The sequence below is a fragment of the Spermophilus citellus genome (genome assembly GCF_964194105.1).
Source record: "Spermophilus citellus genome assembly, chromosome: 4".
Lineage (NCBI taxonomy): Eukaryota > Metazoa > Chordata > Mammalia > Rodentia > Sciuridae > Spermophilus > Spermophilus citellus.
This window is the reverse complement of record NC_138185.1, coordinates 108,505,166-108,532,455: the sequence shown is the minus strand read 5'-3', so window position 1 is coordinate 108,532,455 and position 27,290 is coordinate 108,505,166. Positions and strand designations below refer to the sequence as shown.

The window sequence follows — 27,290 nt, the reverse complement described above, 5'->3', positions numbered from 1 at the left end:
AGATGTAGATTAAGCCTTGGAATTGTGTATTATGTTTGTTTTGCCCCTGTCCCAGTCTCAGTGAATGACATCCCTCCCTGTTTACTGTGTTGTCCAAACCACTTTTTCCTTGCCAGTAAGTAACAAGTCTTATTGATTCCATTTGTTGTCATTTCTGTGTGACATGTAAATTTTAGTCTTTAATTCCTCCACATATTGCCCATTATCTGGAGAGTAGGTGGGTGGGTCCCAAAACAAATTAGCTATTTTAAGCTTTTGGAATAACACAGGCCATGTGAGGTGTGGTCACTTTAGAACATTGCCAAACTCTGCCAGAACTGAGTGGAATAGGTCAGTTTCTCTGTCTGGAACACTTCAATGAAATCCAGTTCTTCATTTTTGAAAGTGGGCTTTTGAAATACCCATACTAAACCTTGCCTGGATCAGGAATGTGATGAATTAGAATCTCCCTGATTTCCAACCAGTAAGAGTGAATGCCATTCCACCTATTTAATGCCCCCTCTTTTCTAAGTCTAATTAGTAGTATTTTGCATGATCCTCTAGAGAGAGTGTTGCATGCAAAATCACTTCCAAACACACAAAATCCTGAGCCATATTTTGTCCAACCTAGAAGTCTGCATGATGACTATACGAGGTTTTGACCCTCCTGGATTTGGAAGTCCCCTAGAGTGTTGAGGACATTCAGAAGTTTATCTCCTGCTTCTCTACCTTTACTGTTCCATTCAGTGTCCTTCAGGGAAGGGAAAGGGTTTGATTTTAAGCTCCACCTGTATGCTTCCAACACATGAAAATCCTATTTACTCATTCTCATTTAAGCCCTCCACCATACAATGAATATTACTAAAACATATAAGAGGCCAAGAGGATTCAAGTACAGATTTTACTCTTGAAATTAAATCCAAGACGTTGACTTGGTTAGTTTCAATGTACTCTGTATGCTTCCATCTGTATATCTCCTAACATCCCAAAATAATCCCCTATAAAAAATTTTAGTCTTTAATTCCTCCACAGTTAAAATTGTGCATAATCATCTTTGAATTTTTTAAATTCATTAGTGGGGATTTTTAAAACTGATTTTGGCTTGTTTGTTTCTCTCAGATCCAAGCTCTCACTATGTGATTACCCTGAAAGCGTTTAACAACGTGGGTGAAGGCATCCCCTTGTACGAAAGTGCTGTGACCAGGCCTCACACAGGTAGGATATCCTCTCTGTCTCTGTCAGCACTTTTTACCAGTAGCTTTTGTAGAATATTGGCATGAAGCCTACTGATAAGTATTTGTAGAAGGAACATGGCAGCTTAGGTGCAGACTTCAAATGGGAAGGTAAGCTTTTAACATAGAAAGTTCTATTGGTTCTTGTTTTCTTTGTTGGAAAATATTAAATTTGTTGTGTAAGTCATTCTTTGTAGATATGTGCACATCTTTAATGTGTCAGGATCTATAAATCACAGGCATAGTTTTGAGAGAATTAAAAGTGAATTTTCATTTTTCAGGCATGTTGGTTATAGCTAAAATGAATCAAAAAAAAAAAAAAGAAAGGACCTCTATCTCTAGGGGAGTTATATAGATTACTAATAGTTGCAGTAAATGTATGTGATTGGTGAAGCCAACATTTGCTTTACTCGTTATCCTAGTTCACTGGGAAAATATTTTTATGGGCCTTTCATATGTTTAATATTTATGTAAAAGGTATAAAGTCAGAGGCACTATCCATTTGATCAGTTATACATTTATTATAAGGAATCAAATATTCATTGTTTTAATTTGAATTACCCATTTATAAATAATGTACTTACTATAGCTATATAAAACATCTAATTTAGATTCTGAATGAGAAAGTTTATTGAAGTAAATATATTAGAATCATTCATTTTTTTAAAAGTATTGAAAACCAAAGAATTTCTTTCTAGAAATGCTTTTTTCAAACATTTGTTGCCCACATGTTTGACTCAGTATTGTCTGCTGTGTCTTTCAGATGCTCTGCATAATAACACAGACTTGGCAATATTCTTTTAAAAGATCATCTCTATAACCCCAACTCCTGTTTGTTTTTTTGTTTGTTTTTCAAGCTTCTGCTTCAGACCAACATTATTACTACTTGTTTGGTAGCACTGTCCTGTCTTCTGTGTGCCTACAAGTTCTTCTACAAATAGTTTTAGTATTCAAGAAAAGAAAAAAATAAGGACAAAAGAGAATATTTAAATAAGTAGTCTTCTTTCTTAAATGAAATTATTTTCTTTTATCTGGCTTAAAAATAGTCTGCTGGCTAGAAACATACAAGGAAATGTTCCTAAGTCATTGAACCCACTGACCTTTTTCAAGAGTTATTACATATAAGAAGAAAATTTCTCTAAGAATTCTAATGATTTCTGCACCTGAAAGTGCATTTTCTGTAATTAATTATTATGTGTCCTGACAGCCTTTGAACGAAGCCCTTGACTATAATGTCTTCTGCTCCTCTGTTATTTTTAGTCTTCATTATACAGGAAATACACACATGGAGACTATTACTTTAATATGACAATTATTCATAAGCCCTGTGTTGTTTCAGATTTTGGGTTATAGGAAGGACTAGACACCATAACTATATGGGAAACCCATTTTAAAATCTGAACTTAAAATAGTATGTATATACTTGACAAACCTAACAAAAAGTTGAGAAAGGGAGCTTCTTGTATTGCCCTCTCTCGTGGTCCTTGGTGCTTTTCTGCTCATTCTGGCCTGGTTTGCAGCAACACTTAGAGAATATGTGCATTACATTGACACAGCACATGAGAATAGACTTTACTTTTCTTCAGAATATTCTAATTTCTAAAGTTCATGAAAGCTGTGTAACTTGAACCCATAATAACCATAACATTTCCCTTAACTGATGGAGCTTCATCACTGAATTGTTCTCTGGCTTTGCCGTAGAATGTGTAGGCAATAGTCTGGCTTACCTTTACTCAGAGAAGAGGAATAGCCACAAGTTCCTTTTGCTTTATTCAGCTGTGAGCCATTATTGCCATTTAGCCTCTAGACTCAAGATATCAGCAGGTCTGAAACTGACCCATTGGCTGACTGACATTCAGGACTCAGATTTGAGAGTAGGACCTTTACATATCGAGTGATTAGCACTGATAACTCATGTCCTCAAATTCAGCCATATTTATTGAAATCTCAAAACATACCATGAGCTGTGTGCTGTTTGTTCAGAAATTATACCCTTAATTTTAAAACCAATTTTTGTCTTTTCGTGTTCTTTTTTGAACAGGAGGTAGAATTTTCAAGTAATCTTAAGAAAATTCAAGCATGTTAATATAATCACATTTTAATATGCCTATAGAATGCTGTAGTGAACATGATTAATTACTGCTTCTCTCAACATTTTTCTACAAATTTTTCTTGAAAGAATACAGGGAACCCAGTGTGGTGGTGCATGCCTACAATCTCCGTTACTCAGAAGGCTGAGGAAGGAGAATGGAAAGTTAGAGACCAGCCTCAGCAACTTAGCAAGACTCTGTCTTAAAATAAAATTAAAAGGGCTGGAGGTGTATCTCCATGATTGAGAACCCCTGGATCAGTCCCCAATATTACAAAAAAAATTTTTTAAATTAAAAACACAAGTGAAAATATTCTTTTGAATGAATAATGGTTATCTATTAACTCTGGATTTTCTTTCTTTTTTTCCATTTCTCATCTTTCATTCCATTAAACTTCCCTGCATTTCCCTTCTCTCTTATTTTTGTTTATGTTAAAAATGCCACTTCCCTTTTTTAATTACTTTTTACCCAGACACTTCTGAAGTTGATTTATTTGTTATTAATGCTCCATACACTCCAGTGCCAGATCCCACTCCCATGATGCCACCAGTGGGAGTTCAGGCTTCCATTCTGAGTCATGACACCATAAGGATTACATGGGCGGACAACTCACTGCCCAAACATCAGAAGATTACAGACTCCCGGTACTACACAGTTCGATGGAAAACCAACATCCCTGCAAACACCAAGTACAAGGTACTGACATATTTGCTCTGGGTGAAAAAAGATAATAATTGATATTTCTAATTTTTAAGTTCCTAATTCATATTTTCCAGAATGCAAATGCAACGACTTTAAGTTACTTGGTGACTGGTTTAAAACCAAATACACTCTATGAATTCTCTGTGATGGTGACCAAAGGTCGAAGATCAAGCACATGGAGTATGACAGCACATGGGACCACCTTTGAATTAGGTATGTGTTGTCAGGACCCACATCACATGGCATTTCTTCTCCTTGCAAAATATAGAAGCTAATGGAAGTTCATGTTGTGCAACATTCCAATTCATGATACTTTTCATCACCTGCTTTTATTCCCCAAGGAAAGAACTAAGTATATGAAATGATATATTTACAGAACACAGTGACCAGCCAGCTACCTTTGGAATAGGATTTGCTATTTCAACAGATGATTTTTTTTTGTCACTGCAAGAATATTAGCCAAAAGCAAGATAATATAATGCAAAATTTGCTAGATTTTAGGAATTAAGACTTGCATTGCATCCCAGGTCAACCATCTGCTGACTGTGTGATCATTAGCAAGTCATCCCATCTCTCTGAATCTCAGTTTCTTCCATTCCAAATGAGGAATTATTCTGCCTTTCCTACTTTATAGGGTAATTGTAGGGTAAAATGAGGAACAGATGGGAAAGCACGTAGTGAATCATAAAGCCTGGGGTAGATACAAGAGCTTATTGTCATTAATGTTGCTTTACTGGTAAATTAAAGTTGAAAAAATAAAGTGACATGTCCTTGACCAAACAAGTTGCAAAGCCATGCTTGTTAGAACCCAAACACTTCACTGGATGACCCAAAGCTTTCTTGAACAATTAGTGTCTTTGTAAAATGTTTTCACTGAAATATCCTTTGGGTTTTTGTTTGTAAGTCCACATGACAGAGAAGAGATAACTAAGCAAATTAGGAGAGAGCAGATTTTCCAGGTTTGAGATTCTGTTTGCTTTTTTCTTCTTTTAGGCCTACCTTTCTACTTCCCTTTGGGCATTCCTAGCATGGAATGCCTTTCTGTCCTATATAAGAATAATAAAAACTGGCATTATAATTTCTCTACAGACTGGGTTTGGTCCTTTTGCATTGTTTCTACAGAAAAAGGAGTTGGATTTGGAGAGCTGGAAATGTAGTACATACAAGTTTAAGTAGGCCTTCAGTTTGTTTTCTTCATTAATGTTTTAAGAATTTCATTTTAGTTTAATTTCAACTCATTAGCTAATAAATGAAATTTGTATTTTCCCTTAGAATATTTGCATTTCATCAGACTTCCTTCCATCTTGTACTAGAATTCCAGTATTTGAAGAAGAGAAGAATAAATTTCAGATGTATTTAATTTTTTCATTTCCCTACTAGTACATTGAGTTTTCAGCTTTAACATGGAAGCATAAGAGATGCAGTTTTTATTTTGTTAGTTTTTCTTTTGCATAAAAATCTTTTCATTAGAGCTATAATCTCAATAATTGGCAGTATGCTTTTAAATGAAAAATGTCGGTTATTAAATCATTTATTCTTTGAGGAAATATAGCTCTAAAAGTCATATTTGTGAGAGAGAAGATTATCTTACACTTAAAAATATTCTAACAAAAGTAATACAAATCTAGGGGAAGAAAGTTATCTTGAGTAAATTATACAGCTTCTCTCATTTGGTGTCCTGACCTTTAAAATAGAAATAGAGCCACCTGTCAAGGTTGTTGTAAATATTAAGTCGTATACTGTTTATACAATACCTGGCACATAATGGGTACTTGGTACAAACATCATTTGCTTTCTCTAATTATCTTATATATCCCTGACCCCAGCCAAGATACCAGTTGTATATCCTCACAGTGTAGTGTTTCTCTTTGGTACTTTGCATATTCGCGCGCGCGCGCGCGTGTGTGTGTGTGTGTGTGTGTGTAGTTGTCAGTGGACCTTTATTTTATTTATATATGGTGCTGAGAATTCAACCCAGTGCCTCACACATACTAGGCAACCTCTCTATCACTGAGCTACATCCCCAGCCCCCTGCATATTCTTTTTTTTTAATGAATTTCTTTTAGTTGTTGATGGAACTTTATTTTTATTTATTTATATGTGGTGCTGAGAATCAAACCCAGTGCCTCACACATGCCAGGCAAGCACTCTACCATTGAGCTACAACCCCAGTCCTTGCATATCCTTTTTCTTTTTAACCTTTATTTTATTTGTTCTTATTTTTATGTGAGTCAGGAATCGAACCCAGTGCCTCATGCATGCTAGGCAAACACTCTACCACTGAGCCACAACCCCGGCCCTTTGCATATTCTTTTTGGTGGAACTGTTTCACAGTGAATTCTCTGAAGCCCTCAGACTTTATCTTTTTTGTCTTATACCTTTATTGTGCTTTATAAAGGAGAAATGTGAATTATATTGAAATGCATAGGAATTATTGTAAGTATTATTATTTTGTAGTTCCTACTTCTCCACCTAAAGATGTAACAGTTGTGAGTAAAGAGGGAAAACCTAGGACCATAATTGTGAACTGGCAGCCTCCTTCAGAAGCCAATGGCAAAATTACAGGTAAGATTGCCTTACAGTGTGTTCGCTATGCCCTTTTCTGGGCAAGTACTATGTTTTCAAGAGAAATGGGAATATGAAGTCTGGCTTGTGTGATGTGAGTCATGATGGGCCTTGAAACTAGAGAAAGGGTTTGCTGTTTTCCCCCAGTGGCACAGAAATGAGTTGCCAACTGGTAGTTCTGCCTCACACCACCTGCAAGTCTGATGGGGGTGTGTGCAATAGACAGCCTTTGGGCATACCATTACTTTATGGATGTATTTATTTTCCTTGAGAAAGCTCTTCACTACCTGGATGACCACCTTTGATATTGTATACTCCTACCTAATACCATCGAGTAATATTCAATAAATTTAGATTCTTTTTTTTTACCTGGAAATCCATAAAAGCCTATTAGGCTTCTCTGCCCACCCCAATTCTGGGGATTGAACCCTAGGGGCTCTACCACTGAAGTACATCCCCAGCCTTTTTGATTTTTTGACCCAGGGTCTCATGAAATTGCCAGCTAAGACTGGCCTTGAATTTGCAATCTTCCTGTCTCAGCCTCCCACATTCCTGGAATTACAAATATACACCACCAGCCCCACTAGGCTTTAAATTCTTTTTTCCCACAAGCCTGCTCTTTCAGGTTTCCATGCTCATACAATTAGAGTTAAAAGCTTGAATTAACATAGGCCTTTAAAGGGACCTGGAATAATTCTTTGGACCTCCAGAGGGAAACCTTCCACAGTAGAGAGGACACTATGACCTTTCCAGCTTTATCAAGGAGTGAAGCCTGATGGGACTGGGCTGCTGATCCTTCCCTTTGGAGACTCTAATCTATGTGAATGTATGCTGAGGAACCAGAGTTTGCCTTCTGAAGTATGAGTAAGGTCACTTAAGGAAATAGAAAGCATTGCTTAGCACTGACCCCTTTTAACTTTCAGGAGGATATCTTCCCATAAATCCTGATCTTCACATCATTCCTTTTTTAGGTTTTGACTTTGCTGTAAAACACGCCTGTAGTCCCACCACTCAGGAGGCTGAGGCAGGAGGATCTCAAGTTCAAAGCCAGCCTCCACAACTTAGCAAGGCCCTAAGTCATAGCAAAACCCTGTCTCAGAACATAAAAAAGGGTTGGGGACATGGCTCAGTGGTTAAGCACCCCTGGGTTTAATCCCCAGTACAGAAGAAAAAATTAAGCATAACTAATTACATTTTACTTTGTCTTATAAAACCTGTACCACCACCTTGCATTTTTGTACTGTGTGGAAATGTGTGTTTGTGAGGCTTTCTGTCTTATCCATGGGGATTGCATGCCCCCTGGTGGAAGTATCCAATTACAGTTCATTTTGGCTTCATTCAGTCAAAATTCTGGGAGGAATTAAGAAGAGGTTGCTGCCCATCTGCCTGGAGTTTTTCTACAAGAAGATCACTTTGATGTGAGACAAAATAGCATGTCAACCCATCATTGTTTGCAAAACTACATTATTTTTATTGTTAGGCACTTGAGGAGGGTGAACTATTCAGATACTATAGTATAATTTGCATATGATATAATAGACTTTTTTTTAAATTTCCTGATTATGAAAAGAAAAACAGAAATGAGACTTTTTTCCCCATTAACTTCTTTGGACAGGTTATATCATATATTACAGTACAGATGTGAATGCAGAGATACATGACTGGGTTATTGAGCCTGTTGTGGGAAACAGGCTGACTCACCAGATTCAAGAGTTAACACTTGACACACCATACTACTTCAAAATCCAGGCTCGGAATTCAAAGGGCATGGGGCCCATGTCTGAAGCTGTCCAGTTCAGAACACCTAAAGGTAAACCTCCTTGATCTGAGGGTTTTGTTATGTCTGTTTATTGGGGCTATGCTTACATATAACACTTCAGCATATAGAGACTATGAGTAATATGAGAAGTTCTAATAATGAGCTTATCAGCCACAGTGTGGAAATTTATCCCAAAAGATCCCTTACCCACCCACTAACCACCAAATCAGTTCTCCCCAGGGATACTGACCTAACTGTTTCATATACAGGGTAACTTTGGCTCCAGGATATTTGGGAAAGATGAATTTCAGTGATTTAAAAGTTTTTCCCAGTTAAATCAGATGTGATTCTTTTGGTTCCCATATAACATGTTATTCTGATGAATGGTTCTTAAAAGGCTTATTTGTGTACCTTTGTAGAGAACAAGAGACTAAAAGTGACCTTAAGATAAGAAAACGAAGATACAGTATTGGAACTGAGTAAGCTTAGGCTAATAAAATTTGGTTGGGGACTGAAAAAATGGAAATAACAAAAATATGGATATCTTTTCTGTTAGCAGTAAAAACAAGAATGTTTGGAAGCTTGTGGAAATTTTATTTTTTTCCTTTAAAACTTTGTCTGTCCCATCTTCAAAGCTTTTGATCCTTGCTCTTGTTTTTTCTTCCCCTGTGCTTGGCCTGTTAGCGGACTCCTCTGATAAAATGCCTAATGATCAAGGTAAATGAGTAGATGGCCTCTTCTTTGCTTTTCTCTTTCATTACATATTATGAGCTTTTGTTATTCTTCTTTTTTCTTTAAAATAAATACCATGTGTTAAAAACCACATGTTTATTGGCCAAGTGGAGTTGAGTCCAGGTTTGTGGTACTTGGGGTATTTGAAAAGCTGGGGAATTTACTTAACAGTTAAATAGACTGCCAGAAAAAAATATTGAGTTAAAAAACTGAGTCCTTCAACTGTATGAGATTGGCCTTTGGTGTAGGTCAGATTTTCCTCCTTGAATACTGAGATATTGAAGTTGTGTAACAATCAGATACCGCTTTTTCCAGTTTGCATCATCTAGAATTATTAGTGTCTCTAAATAAAAAGTTGTTGTCAAAGTAATACCCTGGGTCCTCCCACTAAAAAACAACAAATTTATCCTACTAATATCGTATAATTAGTTACCCATGACCTAGAGTGTTTTATTGTGTTAAAATGAGTTAATTCAGAGCTATTTTCCATTTCTTCTCAGTATATCTGATAATTTTAAAAGAGGATTAAAAACTATTTAACATGGAAATTTAGGAAGCATGGGCTTCAATGTCACCTTTTATCAGCACTCTTCACTATAATTGCCATTTTAGAAGGACAGCTGTTCTTTGTGATTTTTTTTTCTCTAAGAAGTCAACTAAAGCTATGTTTCCATACTGAGAAAGAGCACTGAAAGTAAAGTTAATAATCTACTCCTGTGGTTTAAGAATAGTTATTATAAATAGAGGTCTTTGGATCTTGGTTAATGCATGAAGAATCAGAACTTGAGGTATTGAGTTTCATGGCTTTGGACTTGTGTTTGTGTTTAGTGCGTCTTTTGCTGTTTATTAGGGAAATTGGAAACATACTTTTTGGGGAGACTGCAAATATACTTTTTTGTGTGTGTAAGCACAGAATATAAAAATAATTATATATGCACAGAATATAAATATGTATTCTTTGTTCTCTCACTCACTTGATAGCCAGAGTACAATTCTTATCTGTACCTCACTTCTGCTAGTTAAAATTCTTTACCTTTTGGAATTTTTGGTGCTAGGTTCATCCTTGAAATTTTTTGTTCATAATTTAAAAGAAAAGATTGGATAATAGGAGAATATAAACCAACTAATTTATTGGCAAAAGGTATTCTTTAGTAATTATTTACATGATACAGTGCTGTGGATAATTAGGCTTAAACATAGCCTTCCTGATGACCCAATACACTGAAAAGTGCTAAGCCATCTCTGCCAACTAGGCTTTATCAGAGTGAAAAGCACTGAATTTTTGTCATACATTGTGTTCCATTTGGGAGAAATTATGGCATCAACAGTAAAGTAGTTAAGTATAGGCAATGGAAAGAGGATCAGGGACTGAGTTAGACTCTAGAATACACCATTTTGGATATCCAAGAAGTTCTGTCACTTTCTTTTGGGGATTTTCAGCTTCTGGAATCATAGTAAATATTGTTTTAGTCTCTAGGTTTATTCTGTTAAATTAACTACTTATAGACAACTTTAGATTTGTATTTCTTTTGTTTCCTTAAAGTCTGATAATTTATAGAAGGACTTTATATTAGCTCTAATCTATTGCAGAAACACCTAGTTTACTCACTTCTGGTCAAGCTTTATTTATAGAAATAACTCTGATTTGTGTGTTTGCTAAAATTCTTTGCTCTCTGCCTCTGTAAAGGGAAAGATCATATTCTGTGTATTCTTCCATGAAATTTCATTATGCTTGTAATAATAATGGTTAACATTTATTGAACAGTTATATTACTAAATATCAGGCAATTTTAAGTATATTTTATGGTATTAAATTTCTTTTTAATCCTCACAAGAGTTTTGTAAAGTGTAGATACCATTATTATCCCTGTTTACAATTAAGGAAACTGAGGCACATAGAGAATACTTAAGTCATTTGCCCAAAAAGTTATATATGATGGAGCCAGTGTTCAAGTGCAGTTGCTTAAGCACTAGGCTGTATTAACTACAAGGAGCAGAATTTTGCCTTGTAGTTCTTTCAGTCCTCTTTTCAAGAGGAGCATGATAACTGCTTTCTGGGCATAACTTTGGATTGAGGGATATCTTTGCCTTATTGGAGACAGGCTCCTTGGCATTTGCTTTACCCAAGCAGCTTTTACAAATGTGAAAAACAAGGTTCAAGACCAAGACTAAGCATTAAAAATAAAATAAAATTTTAAAAAAATGGATATTTGCATTTTCTGAGTCTTCCTGCTGGGATGGCCCCAATCCTGAAGTCAGCAGCATCACTTACTATGCCCAAAGATGATTGATTAGGAGCTAATATGAACAGAGAGAAAACTGTTTTTGCTATCTTTGGATATTTACGTAAGAACAGAAACTAAGGACCTAGTTTAAACCTCCGCCTATCTTCTGCCCTGCTTAGGCCAACTTTACACATGGAAAGGCAACTTTGGAATTTGAAAAAAGAATCAGAACAATATTGATACCTGCTAGACCAGGTCAACATAACTGGGTCCCTTGGAAAAACACAGTTCTTTGTTATAGGCATCAACCTAATTAATCCCTTTTGTTCCTTTCCCCCAAAGACACTACTTCTGCCATAAGTCTTCTAAGTAGCCCTTCAGAAGCTGTTTTCTGTCCTCACTTCCTGAACATCAGAGTGACAGTCTGTTCACAGCCCTGGAACTGTTTTCATTGCATAGAAAGCTACGCTATACCTAAGCACACAAAGACAGCATTTTTCCCTTATTTATGTGCTTCTTCATTTTCTCACAGGGTATACTGAAAACAGTTTTTTAAAAATATATTCACTGGCTATGAAGTGGACTATCACACCAATGTGTTGAGTCATTATTGACATGATTTCTTCTGCTTTAGCCTCAGGGTCTTCAGGAAAAGGAAGCCGGCTGCCAGACCTGGGATCTGACTACAAACCTCCAATGAGTGGTAAAGCTCTTCCTATGGCTTTCTGAGCCTCCGATGGACATTTAAGTAGTTTGCCTAAAATCTCAAAATATCTTTGGTAGCTTGAGTGGTAGATTGTAACATAGTCACCTATTTCCTTTTATTTAGCAGATCTAGCATTAGGCATTTTATGGCAAATGTTTGCCAAATTACTGAAAGCCCATTTGTTACAGGATCTGTAAATAAAATTGTTTCCTAGCATAGTCAAGATGGATTCCTGAGTAGTGTTTCTTTGTGTTGCCCACTGCCTCTAGAAAAATTAAACTTTAAAAAATATATCTAGTAATAGGATTAGCAATCACCCAAACAAGTCAGAGAAATGCTTCAGAATCATAAGTTCTCCCAGTACTACTTATTGCACTGTTTTCAGTTTGGGAGTTTAGAAAGTTCTTCCCACTCTTTTTACCATCCTAAGAGCTGTTGATGTCTTCTAATTTAATAATGCCTCCTTTTCTTCAGAACTTTATTCTCCATCTCTAAGTTACTTTCCCACATGGAATCATATTTGATCCTCACAACACAGGGATCTAGAGAGAACAGATACCATTATTATCCTTAAATACATTAATGTAGAGACAGACAGTGGAGAAATAGTGTACCTGGAACCACCACTAAGGCTTCCATCTTCTGATGGAGGTTTCTTCACTATCACATGCAACCTACAAAGCTAGATATGAGAATCCAAAGTTGCAAAATGTTCGTGAAATTAGTTACTAGAACTGACGCGTATGTCTCGTCACCTCTGCCCAGTAATCACATGAAAGAGAAAGGCTTGTCTAGAGATACTGGTCAAATTGTGGGACTACAAAGGTCTCTTAATCTTCAGCTGTCTTTTTAAGTTAAAAAAAAAAAAATGGACACTGCCCGTACTTCAATAAAATCAGCTTTTTTTTTTTTTTTTAATTTTTTTTGGTACTGGGCACTCAACCACGGAGCCATATCCCCAAGTCTGTTTTGTATTTTATTTAGAGACAGGGTCCTACTGAGTTGCTTAGTGCCTCCTTTTTGCTGAGGCTGGCTTTGAACATGTGATCCTCCAGTCTCAGCCTCCCGAGTTGCTGGAATTACAGGCATGTACCACCGCATCTGGCATTTCAAAAACTTTTTATGCTTAAGTTCTAATACTTTGTTTATTAAGTCTCTTCTCCTTAGTGTATTTGTTACATGTTGTGCTGTTCACAGTATAATATCAAGGCTATGAGAAAATAATTACTTCTTTGTAGACATTCATATTTTTAAAGGTTTAGATTCTATGTGGCAGGTTGTTGAAGGAGGTAGAGTAACAATCTACCCAATGAGGAAAAGGAAAACTTTGTAAAAGAGGTGATACCTCACCCAGGTCTTAAAGGATACACAGATTGCTAAATGTCAAAGAAGGGGTTGGACATTCCAGGAAGCACTAAGTGTATGCAAAGATGTGGAAGTGTAAAGCCACCTCCTCTCCAGGGATCCTACTGTCTAAACGCAGGACAGAAAATGAGTTGAAAAGTTCGATTAGAACCAGCCCAGCAAGAGCTCAAATAATAATGTTAAGAAATTTGAGCTTTCTCCTATGAGTAACATGTAAAATGACACCTGTGGAACACTGAAACTTCCACTTATGCAGTATCTATTATTCTTTCTCTTATAAAAGTTAAGAATGAGTTGGGGGCTAAATGTATGAAGTTAGGCCAGGTGCTGTGGCACACACCTGTAATCCCAGCAGTTTGGAATGCTGAGGCAGAAGGATCCCAAGTTCAGAGGCAGCCTCAGCAACTTAAGTGAGGCCCTAAGCAACTTAAACTCTGTCTCAACATGAGAAACAAAAAGGGCTGGGGATGTGGCTTAGCGGTTAAGTGCCACTGGGTTCAATCCCTTGGACAAAAAAAAAAGAAGAAGAATATGAACTTATGAACTCAGGAATACAGTGGTTAGGAAACCATTACAGTAGTCCAGATGAGGCATAAATAAATAGCATGTTATATTATCTCAGGGAGAAATATTGATACCCCTGTGGCATGTCACTCTTGCACTTGGATGGAAGCTTTTGTCCATCTTGTATATTAGCTCAGCACTGCTGTTAATAACAGTGTTATGTAAAGCCCTACTCTTACATGAACAGGAAGGTTAATTTTATTGGCCCCAGTACTCTCATCTTCCTTAAATATAAAAGGTTATTTTATTGAAGGTCAGCGTGTACAATTTAAGTTGTCTGTGTGCTTACCTTTTTCTCAGAAATGAAGGATAAAAATGATTGAACCACATATAAAAGAATAAGCTCTTAAGCCCTTCTAAATCAGCCCCAGATTTACTACTGTGCTTACATGTTATCTCTAAAATCATAGATTCAAAGTTGGAAGGGCAGCTAATCCAGTGTTATGGAAGGGATTCCCACATGAGTATAAATTTGGATTAGATCATAAATTTATAAGCCAGGTGGTACATGAGAATCACTTCAGGAAATTTTTTTAAAACGCAGATTTCCAGACCATACTTTTCATGGTAGGAATTTCTTCTACAAGATTCCACACTGGTGGGATCCCTCTTCTTAAGTACTTCTAATAACCGAAGACTTTTTACTAAGCAAGGAGCTCATCCCTTGTTATTTAGCTCTGATTGTTGGAAAGATTAAAGAGAGTAACTAGGAGGAAATACCATGGATGTCCATGGTGGTTAGATCTTTATGGTGAGATTTGCCTCATTTTATAATGTGAGCATATATAACTTAAATAATGAGGTGGGAAGCAAAGAAATATGTTTTGAGAACTGGAAGACAGCAAGACTTAGAGCTACATTACCAAAGTCCCTGATAAAAGCCTGGACCTCATTCTATAAGCAATGAGGAAATAGTAATAGGAAGAAGAAAAAAATAATTTATTTCTTTAAGGTCCTAAATGATCTGGCCTCTGCCCACATGCCCAGCCTCATCTCCATCTCTTTTCTCCTCACTTTCTTCCCTCTAACTTTTTTTTAATTTTTTAATATTTATTTAGTTATTGGCGGACACGACATCTTTGTTTTTGTATGTGGTGCTGAGGATCGAACCCGGGTCACAGGCGAGCGCGCTACCGCTAGAGCCACATCCCCAGCCCCTCTTCCCTCTAACTTGCATCTCTCTGTGCTTAAGCATTGCTGGCTGCCTTTCCCTGACTCAGGGTCCTTCCATTAGCTCTTCTCTCCCTCTGAAGTGTTCTCCAATTAGGTCTTTGTATGATGGGATCTTCCTTGTCATTCAAATATTAGCTCAAATGCCATCTTCTGGAGAAGCTTTTCCTGAAAGCAAAGTGAACTTAGAATCCAGGTTGAGGAGTCTAGGGGACTGTTTCCTACCTAGTTTGTCTCCTCATCCCTGTCCACAGGACTCTTGAGAGGTTGTAGGAATGTTTCAGTGCAGTCTCCAGGCCCAGCATCTCTATCATGGAAAGTGATTGTGAATACCATGGGATGGAGCCCCATGCTGCCCTGTGCCACTTGGACAAAGCCAGGGGAAGTTACCTCCTGGGGATATCTACTTTGGATTCAGAGAAACTTTCTAACTAGTTAGCCTTAATTAGCCACCCAGTCACTGTCATATCTTCTAATTTTACTTAATTTTTTTCCCAGCACTGATTATTAACCAGGAATTTCTTATTTATTTATTTGTTTGTTTGTTTGTTTAACCCAGTCCCACCCCCATCATTCACATCTTTGTTGTTCACCATTGCATAATTAATATTTAAAATAACGACTGGGACATGGGAATATTTGAATATTTGTCAAATTAATTTATATGTGCAGATCTACTTTTCCTCAAGTTGAGTAGGAAAACTGACTGCATAGGCTGTATGTAAAATGAGTGGATATAGCTCAGTGGTGGAGCACTTGCCTAGAATGTGTAAAGTCCTAGGTTTGCTTCCCAGTACCAAAAAAAAAAAAAAAAAAAAAAAAAAGAGGAAGAAATATAAAAACGGATGATTTTATTTGGGTATTTTTTATAATCTCATATACCTATATAATAAATATATGAGATGTGCTTTTTCAATATGTTAGGAAAAACTTTTGCTTTGTATGAATATACATTTTTAAAATGGTTTTGAAAGCCAATAAAACAAATGATTTAGAAATGGTGCTTTTCAAAATGAATTTGTATATTCTATAAGACACCAGAGAATCCTTTCTCTGAGTATACCTGAAAGCTTTTGAATGTTTAGCACAATTCAAGAAACTTATTGGAAACAACCTTTGAGCAAGGCTTTGTGCTGAGCACTATACATAAGTTGGATTTAAGCTTATAATATAGACAGACATATTCATGTGGCACTTTATATTGCATGGTGCTGATATCATGAAGAAGCTTACCCAAAGTATCTTGGAATGTTTCTATGCCTGATTGAATACACTTTTAAAAGTATCTACCAAACTAACATATGTGTCATTTTTGCTCTGCAGGAAGCAACAGCCCTCATGGGAGCCCCACCTCTCCTCTGGACAGTAACATGCTGCTGGTCATCATCGTTTCTGTTGGTGTCATCACCATTGTGGTGGTCGTGATCATTGCTGTCTTTTGCACAAGGCGTACCACATCTCACCAGAAAAAGTAAGGGGCCCCAAATGTAGCCCATAGATATTGTGGTATCTTTTTTTTTCTTCTATGTGACTTCTGCATTTAGAGTGGTACAAAGAATTAAAACATAAAATACATGACAAGCAGTTTTGAATATAGTTTTGAATATAACAATGTTTTGGTCAACAAGGGACTACTTACATGAGGACAGTCCCATATGATAATAAAAAGTGTCTTTCATCTAATAAAAAAGTAGTGAAAGAAGAGGCAAGATAAAAAGAAACTTTAGGAGAAGAAAAAGAACCCCTCAAGAAAATACAGTGAAGCATTTAGCCAAAGCTTTTGTAGACCTCAACAAGGTCCTTTAAAAAGTTAGAAAACATGGACCCCAACACAGAAAGGTTTTTATTAACAGGAATGTTCATGGTGTAAATCTATAATAAAAAATCTTTTAAGCAAATCTATAATTAAAAAAAAAAATAGAAACAAACCAAGCAGTCCACCATGGAAGAGTGCCACCTCCTCAAGAAGAGCCTCAGGCAGTCCCATCAGGAGGTAGGTGATGTTATCCTAGGGGACAAAGTTCCATACACATTAATGCCCCTGAAGATCTTCCAGCGGGAACAAGATGTAGAGGTGGATGACAAGAGATAATGATGACCCTGTGTAGGCCCAGGCTAGCATGAGCTTGTACCTTAGTTTTTTTTAATGTTGTTGTTGCGGTTTTTTTGTTTGTTCATTTGTTTTAATTAGTTATACATGACAGTAGAATGCACTTTGATACATCATATATAATGGAGTATGATTTCTCATTCTTCTGGTTGTACATGATGTAGAATCCCACTGGTCATATAGTTATATATGTACGTAGGGTAATAATGTTTGATTCATTCTACTATCCTTCCTACCACCATTCCCTCTTCCCTTCCTTCATTCCCCTCTACCTAATCTAAAGTAACTATTTTTCCCTAGCTCCCCACCCCTTATTGTGAATTAGCATCCACATATCAGAGACAACATTCAGCCTTTGGGTTTGGGGGATTAGTTTATTTCACTTAGCGTGATATTCTCCAGCTCCATCCATTTACCAGAAAATATCATAATTTCATCCCTTTTTAAGGCTGAGTAATATTCCATCATACACACACACACACACACACACACACACACACACAAGGCATACCACTGTACCACATTTCACCAGAAAAAGTAAGGAGTCCCAAATGTAGCCCACACAAACACACACACACACACACACACATACATATATGCTACTTTTTTTTTTTATTCATCTGTTGAAGGGCACCTCTGTTGGTTCCATAGTTTAGCTGTGAGTTGAGTTGCTATAAACATTGTTTAGCTGTGAGTTGAGCTGCTATAAACATTGATGTGGCTATGTCACTATAATATGCTAATTTTAAGTCCTTTGGGTATACACCAAGGAGTGGGATAGCTGGGTCAAATGATGGTTCCATTCCAAGTTTTCTGAGGAATTTCCATACTGCTTTCCATAATGGTTGCATCAATTTACACTCCTCCCAACAATATATGCATGTACCTTTTCCCCCACATCCTCACTAACATTTATTGTTGTTTGTATTCTTGATAATTGTCATTCTGACTGGGGTGACATGAAATCTATGCCTTAGTTTTTAACAAAAAGGTTAAAAAATAAAAATTAAAAATCTTTTAAATGGAAAAAACATGTAGAATAAAGATGTGCAGAAGGACCAGGGTTGTGGCTCAGTGGTAGAGCACTTGCCTAGCACACATGAAGCACCGGGTTCAATCCCAGCACCACATAAAAATAAACAAATAAAATAAAGGTATTGTGTCCATCTACAGCTAAAAAAAATATTTTTAAAAAGATGTGCAGAAAGGAGCTGGGGTTGTGGCTCAGTGGTAGAATGCTCGCCTAGCATGCATGAGGCACTGGGTTCGATCCTCAGCACCACATAAATATAAAATAAAGATATTGTGTCTACCTAAAACCAAAAACAAATAATATTTGAAAAAAAATGTGCAGAAAAATTTTTGTACAAATATACATTTGTATATTTGTATATTAAAACACAATATATTGTGTTTTAAGCTAAGTGTTGTGAAATAATCAGTTTTTTAAAACTTCGACATTTATAAAATAAAAAAGTTACAATAAGCTAAGATTAATTTATTGAAGAAAGAAAAATATCTTTTATAAATTTAGTGTAATCTAAGCATACAATGTTCATTGAGCCTGTATTAGTGGACAACCTTCACAGTCATTCACTACTCACTCACCAGCTCACTCAGAGCATGCTCCATTCATGATCCTAAGTGCCCTATACTAATGTACCATTTTTTCTCTTTTAAATCATATTTTTACTATACCTTTTCTGATTCAATATTTACCATTGTGTTACATGCTTTAAGTATTTAGTACCATAACATGCTGTACGGTTTTTATAGCCTTAGACAGAATGCTATACCATATAGCTTAGGTGTGTAGTAGGCCATCCCATCCAGGTTTGAGTAAGTACACTCTATGATATTTGCGTGAGGACAGAATCACCTTAGTTTCTCAGAAGGTCCCATGTTGTACAAATACAAATTAAGTGTGACTATATTTTAAAAGGAAGTAGAAATCGGTTCATCTTATAAATGTATGTCAGTCGGGGTCCTTGCAGGAAGAACTAACACTTTCAAAAGGGACCATTTATAAGTCATAGGTGGGGTTAGGGGAAACTGGGCAGAGACATTCAACAGTGATAGGATACAGTCATCCATAGTCCTAAAAAGGCAAGAAGAGGATAAAGCTATTTCAGAGTGGAAGCAGCCTTCCTGTCAGGAACATGGTAGAGCTAAAGGAATATTGCCCAGCAGGGAGGGGCGAGAGTACAATACCTTCTACCTCCAGTGTCTTGCCAGGAGTAGAATTGCCAAGTTGATTTAGCTTCACTTCCCAGGCTTCAAAGCTAAGCAGGGAAATGATGTGAAGTGTGGGAGATTTCCAGCATGGATGGTTGCCCTCCAAACATTGTTTTTATAGGTGTACAACAAGCCAGATGCTCTGCGGTTTGTGGGCGGGCCTACAGCAGGCTATGTCACACAGAACAAGTGCCAGCCAAGGTAGAAGAAAGCCATAGGCCTCTTAATAAAAGTCCAAGATTAGGAATATTTTTAAAGAAATGTACCAAATGTAAGGTTGATGAGCCAAGTAAGGGGGGTGCTTTAATGAGTAATAAGAAGTTGTTGATAATCAAGACATCAGTTTCACATAGAGAGCAAATGGCTGGTAGCCCTGAAATCTTTGACTCTGTATTACATACAACTCATGTATCTGGCAGCAAGAGACATCATTCCTGAGTTACCCCCTAATAATAAAAACACGGTAGAATAAAATTACATTAGTTACAGTGTCCTGAAAGATCATAAGATGGGACTTTGCCCCCTAAAAGAGAAAGACATTCATGACTGTGCCTGTGATTAACTATCAGACGTGGTGTACCCAAGGCAAGAATGCATGTATTTAATAATGATAAATTTGTTTTCAGTGTACAGGGCAGTACAAGATACCCTATAACTGTGGCTAGTAATTTTTTGTCATTTTCTGTAAGTTATGTGATATTTTAAATCTCTCTCTCTTCTGCCCAAACAAAGAAGCTTCCCATTGCTTACATGTCATCACTTTCCCAAGAGAATGAGGGCTCCTTTTATATGATTCCTGACCACTGCCTCTTAGAGCTTTCCCTGTCTGCTTTTGGTGATAGAAAAGTGTTTCTCTTAAAAGCCTCAAAGACAACATTTTTTTTCTACTCTAGAAATTTTCTGCAAGCTTCTTGGCATTTCACATTTATCTATCTTTATAAACTCGCTTTTTTGTCTAGTTTTATCTTTATATAGTAGAATCTAAAAACCAAAATGACAGAGTGATTTGGAATATTTAAAATTTATAATAAATAAAAATAAGATACTCAGTCTTCAGATTGAGACTAGGAAAATTAGTTGGTAATAGACTGTGCACTCTGTATTCAAAACCTGCAAATCCTACAGATTTGGATCCCTTATGTTTAAAATAATTATATCAAATCTTCAAAAGACTTTTCCCTTCCTCTTCTCCAGTGATCTTCTTTCCAAGTGTTCTTTCTTTTTTTTTTTTAATATTTATTTATTTATTAGTTATTGGCGGACACAACATCTTTGTTTGTATGTGTATGTGGTGCTGGAGGATCGAACCCGGGCCGCACGCATGCCAGGCGAGCGAGCTACCGCTTGAGCCACATCCCCAGCCCCCAAGTGTTCTTTCAACTATCAAAACCCATAAACTTTCCTTGTTGCTTTTCTTCCTCTTCAGTACCTAAAGTATTTAAATAATAATTGTTTATAGCATTTTAAACCTCAAAATTGATAGGAAATTTAGAGTCTAACCCCTCATTGTTTTTTAGCACATTCCCTTTTACCCGCTAACTCTCAAAAGATAACTTGGGTATCTCCTGCCCAAAGAAAGTAAAAGTCATCAAATGATATACTAGTCAGTTTTGTGTTAGTATATCTGAATACCCAAGGCTGGGTACTTTATAAAGAAAGGAAGTTTATTTGGCTCATAATTCTTATGGCTGGAGCATCCAAAAGAGGCATGGCACTGGTGCTCTGGGGAAGGCCTGTGTCACAACATGGCAGAGAAACAGAAAGGGAACTGGTCTTGTGTAGAAGGGAGACTCAGTAGGAGGTGCCAAGGTCTACTACAACAATTTGCTATCTTGGGAACTAGTCTGGTCCTGTGAGAACTACCTTAACCTCTTCCAAGGATGATGCTCTCGGTGACCTAATTACTTTCCATTAGGCCCTCCTCTTATGGGATTCACCATCTCTTATCCCTGTTAATGGGGATCAGGCTTCTAACATATGAATTTTGGGGGGGATAACCCATAGCAGATGAGAATTGATACAGTGTAGATTAGATGGTGATCAAATCTAAAACCTTTCTGCCTTGGTAATAGTGTTTCCTCCCCTCCTAAGTGTACTCCTTGCTGTTTGAAGCCAGCTCTTCCCTTTATGCCCTTGATCTCATTCTCCTGTATTTCTAAGACCTAGTACTTGCTCTTATCCCTTTCTCCAGGATAGATGATCTCTCATTCTCTATTGCCTTTGTCCCTTCAGCATTAAAATATATACACACTTCTTCTATCTTAAGAAATACTTATCCCCTTTTTTAATATTCATTTTTTAGTTGGACACAATACTTTTATTTATTCATATGTGGTGCTGAGGATCAAACCCAGGGCCTCACACGTGCTAGATAAGCACTTTACCGCTGAGCCACAATCCCAGCCCCATATAATTATCCTCTTGCTGCTTGGTTGTCACTACTGTTTGCTTACAAACCTTTTTCCTTTGACACCGAAATTCCTGAATTCAGTCATCTCTTAGTATCCATAGGGGTTTGGTTTCATGACACACACACCCCAAAAAGATACCAAAAGTCAAGGATGCTCAAGTTCCTTATATGAAATGGCTTAGTATTTACATACAACCTACACATTCTCCAGTATACTTTAAGTCATCTAAAGATTATTTATACAGATGGAGAATCCCTTATCTTACCTAATCACTTGGGACTGGAAGTGTTTTAGATTTCAGAATTTTTCAGATTTTAGAGCATTTCAAATTTTTAGATTAGGGATGCTCAACCTGTAATACCTAATGCTGCATATGATGGTGGTCATAAGATCATATCATCTAGAGGCATCATAGCCATCTTAATTTGTGTGAATGTACTATGTGATACACAACAAAATTGCCTTAGGGAACTGCGGTTGTAACTCATAGGTATATGAGTGCCTGCCTAGCACGTGTGAAGCACTGGGTTCAATCCTCAGCACCACATAAAAAATAAATAAAAGTGTTGTGTCCATCTACAACTAAAAATATTTTTTAATTGCCTTAGGATGCATTTCTTAGAACAAATCCCCATCATTAATCAACATGTGACTACAATATGAATGCTATGTAATTAGTTGTTATACTGTATTGTTTATAGAATATTAACAAGAAAAAGTCACATATTGAATGCAATATTAATACATATTTTCAGTCTGCATTTGGTTGAATATAGAACCAACAGTTATTAGAGGGCCAGCTGTATTTGTTTATTCTCACTTGTCTGTTCCTTCACTGCCTACTCATGCTTAAGTGCTTTCTAATCTGTGTTCTGCTCCTACCATTTCACCAAAATTAGTTTTGATGGGTCACCAGTGACTTCCATATCATCCAAACCAAAGAACACTATTCAGTTCTTATTTTAGTCTCTAGTATTTAACATAATCAACTACTTCTTTCTTCTAGAAGCTTTCTCTTTTCTTGTATTCCATGACAACGTATTCTTTTTCGTAGCCCCTTCTACCTACCCAGCCATTACTTATTCCTCTGGGCCTGGGCTTACTTCATCTATGTTCTCCCATTTCATCTCATCTTCTCCTGTGATCTGATTTACTGTGTATATCCCAGCCCCCACTGTGTTTCTGTCTCTAGCCAAGGCCTCTGTCTTAGCATCAGACTTAACACACCCAGTTGCCTCTTTATATTTCCTATTGAATATCTCCAAAGTACTTCATACTCATGTCAAAACAGTTCATAATCTTTTCAGTCAAACCTCTTCTACTCCATTATTCCCAGTGAGTTGAGTACCTTAAGCCAGAAACCTCAGCCTCATCCTTTACTCCTTTTTTTTTTCTTTACCCTCACCCTACCTATGCCCATTTACTTACCAAGTCCTATCATTTCTGCCTCCTAAATACTTTTCAAGTCGGCTTCTTCCATTCCCCACTTTCTAGGCCACTGTCAATCACAGCTGAGGTTATTGCAGTAGCATCCTAGTTGATCCTCTTCTGTCCCTCATCTCAAAAATCCGTTCTTCCCAACACAGATGTCTAAAGTTTTAAATCAGAGTTCATCTCTTTATTCTCTTGCTTAAAAGCATTTAATGATTTCTCATTACTCCTAGGGAGCAGTTCACACTCAGCTTTGCTCTAAACACCCTTTATGAGCTGGGCACAGTGGCACATGCTTATATTCCTAGCTAGATAGGAGACTGAGGCAGGAGGATCAGAAGTTCAAGGCCAGTGAGACCCTGTCTCAAAATAAAACATAAAAAAGGCTAGGGATGCAGATCTGTGGTAGAATGTCCCTGGGTATCACCAAAAATAAATAAATAAAAGCCCTTTATGATCTGGTTCCTGACTACCTTCCCATATCATTCTCTTATTATGCAAGGCCGCTGCTCTGGGCTTCAGAGCTTGGATATAAGCTGATTTCACCACGTGTAATGTACTTTCTGACCCCTTTAGGTCTCAGCATAAATATCACTTCTTCTTGCATGTCTTTCCTATCTACCATAGATCCAACTATTAAGATGGCATGGCATTTCACTAAGCTCAGAGTATTTAAAAATAATAGTTCAGTGTCCACCTTCCTCATTTGACCAGAAGTACTGAGGCACAACGGTCTAGCCCAGGATCTGATGTATATAGTAGGTACCTAATATATGCAATTACTGGGTGGGCAAGTGAGAGAGTGAGTGAAGGGAGAAACTAAAGAACGGTGAAGGAGACACTATAGTCCTGGTTTTTGACTCCACTCAGCTGGATTACCTAAAACATGGTTTCCTCCTTTCTTTATAAGCCATATGCTCCACCTCCATTCCGTTGTTACATTTCTGCTTACTGTTGTCCTTTCTCTATCATTTGGAATCTTATAAAGGAGCCTCTGCTTTAGAGATTGATTTTAAAAGTGCTATCTTAATCTCTAGGGGCTGGGGTTGTGGCTCAGTGGTAGACCTCAGTACCACATAAAAATAAATAAAATAAAGATATTGTGTCCAACTACAACTAAAAAATAAATATTTTTTTGAAAATGCTATCTTAATCTCGTAACACTCAAAAACATAGTCACAAGGCAATATTCAAAAATCTCCCAGTAGAATCTCTAATTTTGTGTGAACAAGGTGGCAACACATTTACTCTTTCCATAATTCTTATCTGTTTGGGTTGTTTTTTTTTTTCTTTTCTGCCTTGAAGCATTCTTCAGAAAGGCAGTTTTAATCAAGCCTTATGACTAATGTGTCAAAAGAATTACTTTTTAAAACCTTTTTAATTTTGTGCCTAGGAAACGAGCTGCATGCAAATCAGTGAATGGCTCCCACAAGTACAAAGGGAACTCCAAAGATGTCAAACCTCCAGACCTGTGGATCCACCATGAGAGACTGGAGCTGAAACCCATCGATAAGTCTCCAGACCCAAATCCCATCATGACCGATACGCCAATTCCTCGAAATTCTCAAGATATCACACCTGTTGACAATTCCATGGACAGTAATATCCATCAAAGGAGGAACTCATACAGAGGTACCATGATCAGTGCAGGTTTTTTTCCAAATGATGGGAGACTATTTTTAATGATTTTCAGCTTTGTAAGATTACCTTAATTTGATGATTCTTAGAGGTTAGGTTAAAAATGTATGTTATAGTGTTCAGTAAACATTTGATGAAGAATAGCTAATTGGTTATGGGGGACAACAGCTTAGATCTTTTAGGTCTGTCATCAGAGTTCACTCAAGCATTTGAGTCACCTAGCCCATGTTACTGGTGCATAGTGGGCAGCACTGTATTATCTGTTCTTATCTCATCAGGGACCCCCATGATGTTCTAATCAGAAATACCTTATCCCTGTTGCATTGTTATTTGAGTCATAAATCTGCCACTAGAAATGTTTTACAGCCAAGTTGCTCAGTGACCTAGGTTGTACACTTGCAACTAATCCCCATATTTGATTTCTAGGGCATGAATCAGAGGACAGTATGTCTACACTAGCTGGAAGGCGGGGAATGAGACCAAAAATGATGATGCCCTTTGACTCTCAACCACCCCAGCGTAAGTAAAAACTTCTCTTTTCCCCAGTGATGCCTATCCTATCCCTTCATGATAGGGAACATCTATGAATGTTATCTTTGACTTCATTTGATCTTAATACAAAAGATAACCTACCAAAACTTTTGACACCCTTAAGAAAGAAATATCAAACAATTGCCACATTTGCAATAAATATTATTATTGAACTAGCATCTTTAAGTTATGGGTAAACTTAAAAGCCAATTTCTACAGTCTCCCAGGAATAGTAAAGTATCCATTCTCCATAAACGTGCACAACATCTCCACAGAAGAGATGAGATTTAGGGCCAAGCTTTGCCAGATATCACACCTTTTCCATGGGCTTCCTAATATTGAGTCAGTCAGTGTTGATGAGCACCTATGGGATTTTTATTTTTTAAGTTAGTAGACTTTATAGTGTAGAGTTGCTTTAGGGTTATAGCATAGAACTTAACGAAGCAACATTTTTTAATCTCATTTGACCCGTGCCTCATTTTGATAAGCATTAAGGTGGTAAGCCTCTTTTAATAACAGTTGAAATTAAAAATAAGTTAAATACCATGGTTAAAAATCAAAAAGAAGTGGGTGCAGATTTTTTGTTGTTTGTTTGTTTGTTTGTTTTATGAACTCCTGTGTCCTTTCCCTGGTCTCTGTTTTCAAGATAGAAACTTTTCAGACTAGCCAGTGCTGCAGGACTTCCAATTGATGGAATGCTCAGCCATTTCTCTGCCAGCAAATGACAAGATTTAAATAGCCATGATGTCCTAAACATAAAGAGGTGCACCATGGCATCCTCTCCTTAGAAAAGTTCTCTCATCCTCCACCCTTCTGGTGGAACCTTTGAATATACAGATGTGTATGCAGATGCTCTACCAGTAAACTACATCCCCACCCATTTTTGTTTTTATTTTGAGACAGGGTCTAAGTTGCTCAGATTGTCTTCAAATTTGATCCTCCTGCCTCAGTCTCCCAAGTAGCTGGGATTATAGGTGTGCACCTCCACAACCCAGCTTAAAACTCAGCTTTGAAAGAGTAAGGCCCTTTAAGTTAATAGAAATTTTTTATACAAAGTACTTTATACTTAGGGTTTGTGATAGAAGAGCCTGGACTTGGAAACATGAGGAGGAAAAAAACCCAGTTTCCCTTTTATTAGAGGTATCCTGCATGGGCCCCCTATGTTTAAAGACACAAATGCCTAAAAAGAGTAAATGAATCCATTCTAATTGTTCTTGATTTATAAAAAGGTGGTAGCCTGCCTGCTTATTTGTTTATTTTGTATAAGAATTCAGTTCCTACCTGAACTGGCTTTTTTTTTAAGTTGTAGGTGAACACAATACCTTTATTTGTTTATTCATTTTTCATGTGGTGCTGAGGATCGAACCCAGGGCCTCACACGTTTGAGGCAAGTTCTCTACTACAGAACCACAGCCCCAGCCCCGAACTGGCTTATTTTTAAAAATTAAATTTGATTATATTTTTAGATTTATTACTTTTAAATATGTTAAGGGAAAAAAAGTTATCCCAGTTAACATCTTTCTTTTTTTCTTATTCTTTTTTTTATGGTAGGGAAGGAGTTTGCATGATTATACAATATCATATAGTTTGGGTCTCAAAAAATTGAATGGTAGGTAGGCTCTTTAAATCAAGATCTAAAATCAGGTGCCTGGATGCACTTGTGGACTTCATATTTTAAGAGATACTTTTCAAAACCCACATGGATGCAGTCTTTTTTCACAAGCTGGAATTCCCTGAGCTCTGGATCCTAGGATAAGGGTGGAGCCATATGTACCCATCATATGATCCACCTACCCTGATCTAAAAAGGCTGAGCAGTGCTGGGTAGGGCCTGCTGGAATCCAGA

The 27,290-nt window shown here is 37.0% G+C and overlaps 1 protein-coding gene across 8 annotated transcripts in view; it reads left to right on the top strand.

Moving 5' to 3' along the window:
- NEO1 (neogenin 1) overlaps positions 1–27,290 on the top strand; it is a 229,106-nt gene that overhangs the window by 189,416 nt on the left and 12,400 nt on the right. For 5 of the 8 annotated variants that reach the window (XM_081292171.1, XM_081292172.1, XM_081292167.1 and 2 more), the window contains exons 16-24: positions 1,099–1,194; positions 3,774–3,997; positions 4,078–4,216; positions 6,461–6,568; positions 8,184–8,378; positions 11,919–11,987; positions 16,413–16,560; positions 24,670–24,908; positions 25,341–25,433. In XM_081292171.1, the coding sequence (XP_081148297.1) occupies positions 1,099–1,194; positions 3,774–3,997; positions 4,078–4,216; positions 6,461–6,568; positions 8,184–8,378; positions 11,919–11,987; positions 16,413–16,560; positions 24,670–24,908; positions 25,341–25,433 (1,311 nt within the window). The remainder of the gene's footprint in view (positions 1–1,098; positions 1,195–3,773; positions 3,998–4,077; positions 4,217–6,460; positions 6,569–8,183; positions 8,379–11,918; positions 11,988–16,412; positions 16,561–24,669; positions 24,909–25,340; positions 25,434–27,290) is intronic. The other 3 variants (XM_081292168.1, XM_081292170.1, XM_081292166.1) reach the window with 1 other exon arrangement.